This window comes from Notamacropus eugenii, chromosome 5, assembly GCF_028372415.1.
Source record: "Notamacropus eugenii isolate mMacEug1 chromosome 5, mMacEug1.pri_v2, whole genome shotgun sequence".
Classification (NCBI taxonomy): domain Eukaryota; kingdom Metazoa; phylum Chordata; class Mammalia; order Diprotodontia; family Macropodidae; genus Notamacropus; species Notamacropus eugenii.
This window is the reverse complement of record NC_092876.1, coordinates 125,712,750-125,725,509: the sequence shown is the minus strand read 5'-3', so window position 1 is coordinate 125,725,509 and position 12,760 is coordinate 125,712,750. Positions and strand designations below refer to the sequence as shown.

The window sequence follows — 12,760 nt, the reverse complement described above, 5'->3', positions numbered from 1 at the left end:
CCTGAAAGGAACCCTCCCCCACCTCCAGGATCACACGGATTCACAAATGAATTCTAATCAAAATTTAAAGAACAATGTAGTCACATGTTTCTATGTCAGAAACAGACATAGTTTTAAAGAATGTATTCACATTATTTTAAAACTATTTGTTCAGGTGGCACAAAAAACAAATCCACCATAGATACTGTGAATTACTGTTTTTTCCTAAAAACATTTGGAAGGAGATTAATAAAGCACTGTATATAAACACTATCTTTCCTACATTTTATTCTTTCAGAATACTGAGCAGAGTAGAGAAGTAAGATGCAGACTGAGGTCAGTGCAAACAATCAGATTTAAACTGTGCTCTGAGGTAGATAACCAGGAAAGCTAGTGGACTCCAGATGATAGCGTACGAAGGAACTGGGGGATGTTTCAACCTGGAAAAGAAAACTTATGCAAGATATAATGGCTAAATTTAAATACATAATGCAAGGTTTTCATGTGGAAGATGGCCTGGATATCTTTTGGTTAAATCCAGAGGCCAATGAATAGAAGTTATGTGGATCTATGTGAGAAAAAAAATACCTGAACATTCAGAGCGGTTCTAAATGGTATAGCCAAATTTCATTGCTTAAAAAAATCAAAATGGAATTTTAAAGTGTTTACTCCTTCAGTGGCAATTTCCCAAACATTCATAAATGTCACAGTTTACACATGATGAATTAGTGATGATACATTTAGGTATCATCACTACACACATAATCATCTATTCATTGACCATAACAGCTCATATTTTCTAGAGTATTTTAAGCTTTACAAAGCATTTTCTTCACAACAACCTTGTGAAGTAAACTAAGGCTCTTAGAGATTAGTGGACTTGCCATCACACAGTTAACTGGTGGCAGAGCTAGGACAGCAGCACAAGCCTTCTTAGTTAAACTACCTCTGCCATTACGATCAACTACAATGTAAAGCCTGTATTTTGATAAGTAGCTAAACATTTTCTTACTGAACCCTCTTGGGATTATTTTTTTTATGGAGGTATATAATAATTTGTACATTTGCCTTTTTTTTTTAAACAAAAGACCAGAAAATATTAGCTTGGCAATCTTCTTCAAAGGTGTTAATTTCTGAAATTAAAATAGGATGCTGTTGTATGTATTTTGGGAGCAGGAAAGAAATGTAGGCCAGAGTGTGGGAAAGCAGGAAGGTTTGGGTAAAAACAAATGCAAAAAAACCTTGTTTAGTTGTTTCTCCATCTTTTTTAGTTTCTTCTTCCTCTAGGTTGGGGCTTTCTCGGGAGGAGGCATCCTGTTGGCTTGAGTTTTTCAAAAGTGCAGGATCTATTTGAGCTTTCAGGAGTTCCAGAGTCTCAGCCAGTTCATTTCTATTTCTAAACACAAAGAAATATGACACCATGAAAACTCATTTTTCTACTCACAAAAACTACCCTACTGATTTCTACACCACCACTGACCCTTCAACTGCCTCCTTAACAAGGTAAGTATTCAAAAATGAATTCTTATTTCAATCACATTCTTGCTTTCATCATTGTGCCTACTTCTTGCACCAATGCAAATCCCGACTCCTGTAATATTTAGTGTAAACAATATTCATAAGTTGATATAGCTGAAAAAGCAAATCATCTGTTGATTTATTATCCACTGACAACTAGTATTTCTGAGCTGGTCAATATTCAAAGCCAGCTTAGCAGGACAGGCCAAGAACCTCGCACCCAACTCATACAGACTTCCACATCATGGTGAACTATCAGAACAGGACTTCAGTAGAGATAAAAAGAGTGCCTCATAATAACTGCAATTATGCCATATCCTGCTTAAAGCAACTCTGTGACATGGGTAATGGAATTATTAACTATATTATCATGTTTTACATATTAATATATTATGTTATATATTAACTATATTATTTATGTAATGGAATTGATTAAACTCATTCAGCAGAAGGAAAAACAGAGGCTCAAAAGTTAAGGAATCTTCCTAGATTACAACTTTCTAAATCAATCTTTTTTAAAAAAAAAAATGTTTTTTCTCCAATTACATATACAGACAACTTTTGACATTCATTTTGAAAATTTTGAGTTCTGAACTCTTTCCTTTTCACTCTCTGAGACAGTAAGCAATTCGATGCAGGTTATACATGTGCAATCATGCAAAACATATCTCCATATTAGTCATGCTGTGAAAGAAACATTGACAAAAAAATAAGAAACATGAAAAAAATAAAGAGAAAAATACTATGCTTCAATCTGCATTCAGATTCCATGTGGATAGTATTTTTCTCCATGAATCCTCTTAAACTGTCTTATATCATTGCATTGCTGTGAATAGCTAAGGCAGTCACAGGTGATCATCATACAATATTGCTGCTACTGTGTACAGTGTTCTCCGGTTCTGCTCACTTCACTTTGTTCATGTATGTCTTTCCAGGTTTTTCTGAAATCAATCTGTAGGTTATTTCTTATAGCACGATGCATTCCATTACAATCATGTACTACAACTTGGTAAGGACAGGAGGGAAGAGGAGCAGCTACTCACTCACAGGTTGTGTTTGCCTTCGTTCTCGAAGAGGACCATGACATCAAGATGATGACATGACTTGCAGTTGACTTTGATTTGAGTGAGGGAGGGCTGTGCAAGGTCACCAACCTCACTTTCTCCTCCTGAGCCATCTGGGTCCAGTGGCCTGATATTCATCAGTGTGACTGGAGATGGCCCAGGATGCATGTGGAATCCGGTCATTTTAGGCTAAAGTCTTATCAGACTCTCACTTTGAGTGAGATACACCCATTCAATGAATAGGCCTCTTTAAGTAGTTACTCCAGGAATGGCCCCTTTTAATAAAAAAAAAAAATTATCATCTTGATGTCATGGTCCTCTTCCAGAATGAAGGACAAACACAACCTGTGAGTGAGTAGCAGCTCCTCCTCTCCATGTTTGCCTGAGATGCTCTACTCAGGGAAAGGTAACCTTGCATGGCCAAAAGCTGTTTTTTTCCTTTGGGTTTACTGTCTAGATTTCTTTCTCAAAGACCAAGCCTTAAGCCCAATTCACTCTGGAGCTCATAGATTGGACAACAGGTACCCACCCACCTAGCACAGAGTGAATGTAAATACTAAATAGTAACTGTTTCTCTTTTACTCAGGAACCCTGAGAGTCTTCCTCTCCCAGTTCGATTTTTTTTTCCAGTAGACCTGATGAATATCAGCCCACTGAACCCAGATGGCTCTGAAAGAGAAAGTGAGGCTGGTGAGCTTGCGCAGCCTTGTCTCACTCAAAACAACCCAGTCATGTCATCATCTTGATGTCATGGTCCACTTTGAGAATGAGGGACAAACAAAACAATACCATAACTTGTTCAGCCATTTCCCAATTGATGGGCATTCCCTTAATTTACAATTCTTTGCCACCACAAAAAGAGCTGCTATAAATATTTTTGAACAGAGAAATCTCATTCCTCTCTTTTTAAAAAATCTCTCTGGGACACAGACCTAGTAATAGTATTGCTGAATCAAAGAGTATGCAGCTTTACAGTTCTATGGGCATAGTTTCAAATTGCTCTCCACAAGTTGGACTAGTTCACAATATTTATTAAAGCAACTTACCTCTTCCTAAGAACCAGGGTGACAAAGGACTACCTGACTTGGAAGAATGTTTAGGATCCACTTTGAAGAAAAATCTATATCAGACTCATTGGTAAAGTGATATTTTAGTTTCAGATTTTGATTTGGAGGAAAAAAAAGCCAAAATAAAACTAATTCAGACTCTTATAATGAGTAAAGAGTTAAAAAGAGGGTAACAGATTCTTAGTATGCTGCCAAAATAAAATCTGCTTTATTTACAATGATTCATCTTCTCTGAACATATAGAAAATCATGAAATTCTAAAATATCTTAGTTCAAGTAATTTCTAAAATGAGAATTAGAATGCAGAGTATCTTACATATCTGCATAGTGATATTTCAGCTTCTATGAACCTACTCCATGATCGACAAACTCAATTCACTCTTTTTTAAAAGGTTAATAATAACTAGGTTTAATTTATGAATCTAAATTCATCTCAACAGGGACATGATACTGTGTTTTTAAAATTATCAGGCAATTTTGGCTACATCCATCAGTAAATAAATATTTCTTGAGCACTTACTATGCGCCAGGGACTATGCTAAGAATACAAAAAGAAGAAAAGACAATTCTCAGCTTCAAAGAGCTCACAATCTAATGAGATACACAACATGTTTAAATAACTATGCACGAAAAAGCTATATACAGGATAAACATGAAATAATTAACATTGAGAAGGCCATGGAATTAAGAGGGGTTAGAAAAGACTTCCTATAGAAGCTGAGATTTTAGTTTGGACTTGAAGTCAGGGATCGTCAGTAGTAAGAAGAGAGGAAAGAGCATTACAGGCATGGGAAATAGCTAAAGAGAATGCAAGAAGGAAAGAAATGGAGTACCTTGTTCATGGAACAGCAAAGAGGCCAGTATAACTGGATCATATACATCAATGTGGGGAGTGAGGTGTAAGAAGACTGAAAAAAGTAGCACGGGGCTAGGTTATAAGGGGCTTTGAAAGCCATCTGAAGATTTGATCCTGGAGGAGAGAGGAAGCCACTGGAGCTCACTGAGTAGAGAGGTGACATAGCTGAACCAGCACTTTAGGAAAACCACTTTAGTGTTTGAATGAAGGATGGATTGGAGTGAGGAAAAGACTTGAGGCAGGCAGACCCACCTAAAGGGTACTGTCATAATGCAGGCATGAGGGGATGAGAGCCTGTATCAGAGTGTCTGCAGAGTGAGAAAAGAGAGGGAGGACTATTAAAGAAATGTTGCAAAGGCAAAATCGGGAGGACTTTGATAGCAGATTGAATTGTAGGGGTGAAAGGGAGAAACATTAAAGAGTTGTGGAAAATACCTAGGAGCCTGAAGTACAGGGGCATGGTATTGCTGTATACAGTAAGAGGGAAGGTAAGAGGAGGGGAGGGTTTACCACATGAGGCCCTCTAGGTCTTCAATTATAGCTCTCTGACTGAATCAAAACTTCACGGAACAAATCCCCTTAATAACAGGATTAATAATAAAATAATAATATCTTTAATAAAAGGATTTGTTCTGTAAAACTTGGACTGAAGTCAAAAGGTCACAAGTTCCCCACCTTGGTTTAGGGGGAAAGGTGAGTTTAGTTTTGAATATATTGTGTTTAAGATGTTTATGGGACATTCAGCTTAAGATGTCTGAAGGGCAGCTGGAGATGCAAAACTGGAGGTCAGGAGAGAGGTTAGGATAGGAAAGGTAGATTTGAGAATCATCAGCAAAGAGATAGTAATTAAATTCATGGGAGCAGACGAGATCATCAGGTAAAGTAGTATAGAGGGAGAAGAGAAGATGACGCAGGACAGAGTCCTGGGAAACATCTACAATTAAAGGGCATGATCTGCATGAGAAGTCAGCAAAGGAGACTGAAAAGCAGTGATCTGATAGGTAGAGGAGGAAAATGAGGAGAGTGATGCCCCAAAAACCTTGTGAGACAAGAAAACGTTGATCAACAGTGTCAAAGGCTGCAGAGATGTAAGACAGGGTCTTGAGAAAAAGCCATTGGATTTGGCAACTAAGTCACCACTGGTAACTTTGGAGAGCAGTATCAGTGGAATGATGAATCTGAAGCTGGATTGAAAGGTGTTAAGAAGTGAGAGGAGAGGTGAGAAAGTGGAGACACTTATTTCAGAGAGCCTTCTCAAGGAGCTTAGCCACAAAGGGCAGAAGAAATACAAAACAATAGATAAGGAGGGATGGGTCAAGGAAGGGGTTTTTTCCAGGGTGGGAAAGACAAGGATACATGTTTGTGGACAGGGGCTAGTAGATGGGGTGAGATTAAAGATAAATGATAAGAGTGAAGATGAAAAAGGAGATAGATAATCAGTTAGAGGATAGGATCACTTGTGTGGGTAAAAGGAGTTGGCCCTGGTAAGGAATAAGATCACTTTTATTGTGTGAGAGAAGGAGGAGATAGTGGCAGAAGGCATCAGAGTGATACAGATGAGGAAGCAGGAAGAAGAAAGAAGTTCAAGGAGAAAAGTTCTTAATTTTCTTCATAAAATGAGGTAAAGTTCTCAGCTGAGAGTATGGGGAGAAGGGGAAGTTTGGGGAGGTTTAAGGAAGAATGAAAAGATTCGGAAAAGCCACTGTGGAGAGTAGAATAGTGAGTTGATAAGGAAGGTATAAGAGGACTGCCTAGTAGCAATGAGGGCACAAGTGATATTATGTAACATAAATTTGTGGTGGACCCAATCAAAATGGTTGTGTGATTTTTCTCTACCTCTGCTCAAGAGCATGTGTGTACAAGTGAAGGCAGAAGATTGTAGGAGTTATCCTAGGCTGAACTTTGGCAGAGTACAACTGGAGATCATATAAGGGGCCAGAGAATCAAGAAAATAATGGTATAGAGTTGAACTGGTTCACCAAGAGGTCAAGATGGGGAGAAGAGAAGAGATTAGATAGTGCAGGGAAGAAGGCCTGGGAAAGAACTGAGGGGTCAAAGGATTGAAGGTCATGGTGTGGATGAAGAGCAGGATTTGGCCAAGGAAAACAGAGAAAGAGGTAGAAAGTCAACAGATGATCGTCAAGTAAGGGGATTCTAGTACATAAAACTTAATTTTGAATATTACAAAAAATTTCACTAAGATTAACAGAGTACTATGTCTGGCACATAGTAAATACCTGATAAATGCTTGCTGATTAATAGAAGGATAGATCAACAATAAAATCAAAGGCCCAGACATCTGGATCTATGTCCTTGACGATACAATATGTTCTTTTTTTGTGGGGGAAGAAAGGAGGGGGAATAGACAGAGAAAGATGTTGCCAAGTGTCAGATTCAAGGACCCCACTACACTCAACTGGAAAGCTGTTTGGAAATGACTAAAATTATTTTACTCTAAGCTACTTAGAAATAGAATACATTCCTGGATTTATCATTAATTGGCAGGGTGACCTTGGACAAGTCACTTAATCTTTCTGGGTTTCAATAAGAGAATGTGCTTTTTTGTGTGTCACATTTTATTCAATTACAATAGGAGTTTTTCACTTTTTGGTGTCTTGGACAACCCCCCCCGCCCCCCCCCCCCCCCCCGGGCAGAGTCTAGCAAAGCCTATGGACTTCTTTCTCAGAATCATGTCTACTACCTACATTCATGACAAGGAAAGGCTAAATTTCAGTTAGAGGTTATTGGGAATAAAGATGTAATTCCCTCCCACCCAAATTCACAAACTCCTTGAGGGCATATGGATCCCAGGTTAAGAATTCTTGATCTCCAAACACAAAGACAGTATGTTCAACCTAATATGACAAATGACAGATATGGTAAAGTATCATAAAAATCCTCTTTGTTTTATGCCATGAATTGGGAACCAATTACTAATAATTCTTTGGGATCCAGCACAAGTTAACTCTACCAGGAGATCATATTACCATAGTCTGAAAGAAGTGACTTTGAAAATAAGTATTTTGAGTTAATATATGTTACATCTGTTAAAAGGTAATAACTAATGTACTCAGATTCATCAAGAATCACCCCAGATAAAAAGACACACTCAAAATTGAGGTATATTTCTTTTTTTTAATTTTCTAAAATTATCCATGAACATTTCTTTATACAAAGAACAGAAAAATAGGACTGATTATCTTACATCAATATTATGAGTTTAGCATTTTAAAATATACACTAAGCATAGTGTATATTTTATATACGTATAACATAGTAGTCTCAATACTGCCTTACCTGTCTGTATTCCTTTCTGAACCTCTTTCTGCTTACCATGTATTTTTGCAATGTTTCCTTATCACTTTCCTTTCTTTTATTCTTTTGTTATTATCACTATATATCTTGGTTTCTCTACAAATCTCCCCATACTCAAATATAAGTCCTTCCTTGTAACAAATATAGTTAAAGGAAAACGAATCCACACATTGGCTATCACTGAAAATGGGAGTGTATTTCTTCTTTAAAACGTTCATTCAAAAAAATCTGTTGGATTTCAATGGAAGAGTACGCAGAGAAGTGAATGTAAGCTAGAGGTGTCTGCCTTTGTATAATCACTGAACTCTGAATAGCTGAGCTTTCAGTATGGAAAATACAAATATAAGAAGAGATTCAGGATAAGGGCTGAAATTACTCTAAGTAAAAAAATAAAAAATTCTCCAACTCCTCCTTCTCCTCCACAAATGGCAAAACACAAGTTAAGATTTATCAAATTTATGTGTCAAGTTAAGAAATTGAACTTCTCTAAAATTTCAACAGATAGAAAGAATGCTGCCAAAATGGAATGGTCATAATGAAATCTTTTGTGACACTCCAAGGAGAAGTGATTCTTCTCTCCTTAAATCTTTTCTGTCACTGTCAGAACACTTCAACGGCTGTAAGTATATTTCAAATTGCCTTACAATTAACTATGTACATGTATTAGCTCCCCAGTAAGTTCCATGAGAGCAGGGACTATATGTTTTATCTTGGTCTACTCAGAACCTAACACTGGTGTAGAAGTGTACTGAACTGGATTTAAGCAGGTAATTTTTTAAAACTGTAACAAATGTGAATTATGTACACTGAAAGGAACAGTGCATGTAAGTGCACTAATTTGAATGTTTGCATCTTTAAAATATGCAATATATTAAAATAAAATTTTAATATTTCTATTTCCTTAAAGGGAAATAGAAATGTGTATTTTGCTATACACATTTAGGAAAAAAACTGTGTATTGACAATAATTTTACTAGCAAAGAGTTTATTTAAAACAACAAAAAACATACCTTACGATACATTTCCATGAAGACCCATCTTGATCATCTTGCTCTTCTATGTACATTCTGACATTATGATCTTGATCCAGCTGGTACCAATACATGAGACCATCTTTGTCTCGGCCAATTGGCTGCAGGCGCATGGCATCAGCATCTTCCTCATTAATAATGTTCTTAAACTTCAGATTGTCATCAAACTGACATTCACAGAGGTACTAGAAAAAAATTGTAACATGGACTGTAATACCTCACCTATGTTTTCCCACCACAGTAAGAAATAATAAATTAAATGCTCATCTCTTTTGAAGATGTTCCATCTCACTGTTTTTGTTTGGCTTACAACAGTAAAAAAGTAATAGTTCACATATAGTTAATATATAGTGCACATAAAGTAACAGTTCACTTGAGGCTTATCAAGCACTTTACCCACAAAAACAATGCAAAAGTGACCGCGTAACTGTGATCAGCTGCATTTTAAAGATAAGGAAAACAAAGACTCGTCCATAGGCATACAGCTAAGGGATATCACAGCTGGGCCAGATATAATTGCAATACTGAGATTCAAACATGGTAACTCATTTAAGTAGATAAAATGTGAGCAAAAATTCCATATTTATTGTTACTTAAAATGCTAAGTTTAACTAAGCTAATACCATATACAGTCACGTATATGGCCTCACAATTTCAAAAATTTGTCATCAAAATCTTTAAAAAAAATTATGCAGAATATATACGTATAGTGAAATCTCCTAAATTATTGAATGATCTTTTTTTAAAATGCAGGTAACCTTTCAAAAAATGTTCTTTAACACCAAACACATACTCAGCCTTTTAAAAAGATATTCATTCAGCAGATGTTGTCTTCTATTCATTCTCTTAATGAAAATGACATTCATGTTTAATTTTTAACTGTTCATAAAAACAGCCATTAAGTTTCAGCATACTTGTTAGGGTCTACCTGAATTCTGAATCAGATTTCTTCTTCAAGTCTCCAGATAAATTTTAAGTTCCTGTCCTGGTCACCCTGCTTTCTCCCTGTTCTAGCCAACTATGGTCTTGTGCCACAGCATTGTCTGTGATAACTGGCCAGTTCAAGTTAGTAGGAGGCAGAGAGCCCAAAAGGGTCAAGAACTATATCATGAGTCTTCCTGGTCTTGCTTGATGTCTGCTTCCAGAATTCTATTACATAAGATTTCTAAGACAAGTTCTGTGATTCCTTGCATTTGATACTGGCCCCAAACTAGAATCTGATTTTACTACACCTTTTTGTTTCCTTAGAAGAGAACCTAATAGATGGTCAAGTCAGTCTATTACTAGGTGAGAACAAGGGAGTGACATGTTTTACATATCTAACGAGCTAATCTCTGTAAAGTACAATGTTTACTTACATAATTAAAGAATAAGTATGTAATCTTGGGGTCCTTTGATCATTCAACCTGTTTATAAAAAGCTTCTAATTTCAGAAGCACTTAACCCTTCCTTAACCACTCTGTGAAAAGGGTTCTTCCTTCACTCTGCTGGTCATTTCACTCTTCAATAGCACTACATGGGAAGGAGCGCAGGGAGAGCAAGCGACACTCCAATTTGGATTTGGACTTACTAGTAATTTTATTTAAAATACAATGAAACTACTCTATTAGGGAAGAACAATTATTTCATATTATTAACCCAGTATTACAAGTAAAATTAAAAAAGTTTTATTATACACATGAACAATTCTTGAGAAGGTTGAAGTTAATGGCTAAAACTAATTTGGAAAAGCATCTCTATCCCTTCTATCACCATCCTTGTAAGCTTACACAACTGAAAAAGGTTGGATTTAGACAGCAATCAAAAACCATCTAGGTTAAGAACAGTTTCTTTTGTTCCCCCCAATTATGACATTGTTTTTCAGCTGGTCTCTAAATTCAACTGTAAGGACTATAAAATGTTTTTAAATGAAAGGCATTATAAGAAATGATAAATGTACTGTTACCTTTAAAAGTCCCAATTTGCATTCGACACTCATTTCAAGATAGCCCTTCTTCTCCATCTCCCACGCCCAAGTGCTATTGAACTCTTGGCACATCTGTCAGATAAATGTAATATTTAAATGCCTAAGAGCAATGCTCATGATACCTATGTCAAATTTTGTTAACTGTTGCTGATAATGCACATTTTTTTTCATTCAGGAATATTCAATAGACATTTATTAAGCACCTAATATGTGACAGACATTGAGACTACAAGGATTAAAAAAAGTACTCTACCCTTCAAAGAATGCACAGCTTAAGAAGATGAATTATAAAGATGATTATTTCCTTGTTTCAAAAAGGCAATACAGTTCTATGTCAGAACTAATTTATTGACCCTTGTACAGTGCCTCCAACGTTTCACAAATGAATAAATGAATGAACATAAGCTAAGAAAAAATAATAGAAGGTAAATTTTTTGGCTAAAGGTGTATTTTTTAATATAGACAGTTAAGATACTCCTTTCTAAAATTGTAGCGATTACATTCTAACTTCTGTAAGACCTTTTAATTATTTGAAATCTTTCTCAATTTTAATTCTTAATAAGGTAAGGATCAAGTCTAGTATGTAAGATATACTGGCTGTGTGATTCTGAGTAAATTAACTTCTGTGCCCCAAGAAACTAGTTTTAAGACTCTAAGCCACAGAACAGTTGTCAATTTGTGGTCAAGGGAGTTTCTTTGCAATGATGAAACTATAGATTCAGATTAAAAAAGAAAATAAACTTTATTTCTCTAATCAAAATGTAAAGGCACTCTTTGTTTAATCTACATTATTTATATTTGTTGAAAATGTCATTAATTTGAGAAACTTTTCTGGAAGGATAGGGGAGTGATGGCCCAGACTTGTAATTTCATTGGTGGGGGCTTCCTTCCACTGAGGAAAATCAACAACAATCTACTAGGTGCTGGGGATACCAAAATAAAGATGAAACAGATTCTGTTCTTGGTGGAGTTGCATATGCACCCTCATGACTGCAAAACCCCAACCTTGAGCTTGCCATTCACTGTCTCTGATCATACTGGTAACACAGCTAGACACCACTAGAAGAAGTCACAGAACTCTGCCAAATGAGACAAATTAATCTTATGCTCTATGATCTCAAATGGTCCTCACTTATGCATGGTAATCTTATTATTCCTTGAGTATCTCTATAGCATTTTCTCAGAACTGCTATTCCAAACCTTCTCTTCTTACATAAGTTGCTTTAAACCAAGGACTTTGTCATCTCCTCTACCAAACGAGTAGAAGGTCATGCATATCAGACCTGAGTCTACTCCTTGGCTCCACATTTTAGGATGGTAATATAAAGAGAGTGTCCAAAAATCAACTAGGACCATCTGAAGGAATTGTGGCTATCAACCCGGAAAAGATTTATGGGTGATATGATCAATCAACAAGCATTTATTAGTCAGTGAGTCAATAAGCATTTGTTAAAGGTCTACCATAAGCCAGACATTGTGCTATGGCTACATACTGTGTGATGAACAACTCTGACAGAATTAGCTCTTCTCAGCAATGCAATGATCTAAGACAATTCCAAAAGACTATTGATAGAAAATACTATCTACATCCTGAGGAAAAACTATGGAGTCTGATTGCAGATCTAAGCATACTATTTTCTTTTTATAGTTTTTTTCCCTTTTTCATGGCTTTTCCCTTTTGTTCTTATTCTTTTTTCACAACATAATATGTTAATATAATGATTGTACATGTATAGTCTATTATCAGAATGCATGCCATCTTGAGGAAGAGTGAAAAAATTAAGAACTCAAAATCCTATGAAAGCGAATGTAGAAAACCAAAATTAATTAAAAAAGAAAAAAGAAATTATGTTTAAAAAATAACTAGGGTTACAAAGAAGGGCAAAAGATAGTCCCTATTCTCAAGGAGCTCACAGCCTAATAAGGAAGACAACATGCAATATACAAGTATGTTCAAATAAAT

The 12,760-nt window shown here is 36.1% G+C and overlaps 1 protein-coding gene across 2 annotated transcripts in view; it reads right to left on the bottom strand.

The window, feature by feature from the left end:
* The window catches only part of RSF1 (remodeling and spacing factor 1), a 131,717-nt gene that overhangs the window by 60,443 nt on the left and 58,514 nt on the right, over positions 1-12,760 (bottom strand). For both annotated transcript variants that reach the window (XM_072610755.1, XM_072610756.1), the window contains exons 3-5: positions 10,777-10,869; positions 8,811-9,016; positions 1,221-1,375 (exon numbers count right to left, since the gene is read on the bottom strand). In XM_072610755.1, coding sequence (XP_072466856.1) covers positions 1,221-1,375; positions 8,811-9,016; positions 10,777-10,869 — 454 coding nt within the window. The remainder of the gene's footprint in view (positions 1-1,220; positions 1,376-8,810; positions 9,017-10,776; positions 10,870-12,760) is intronic.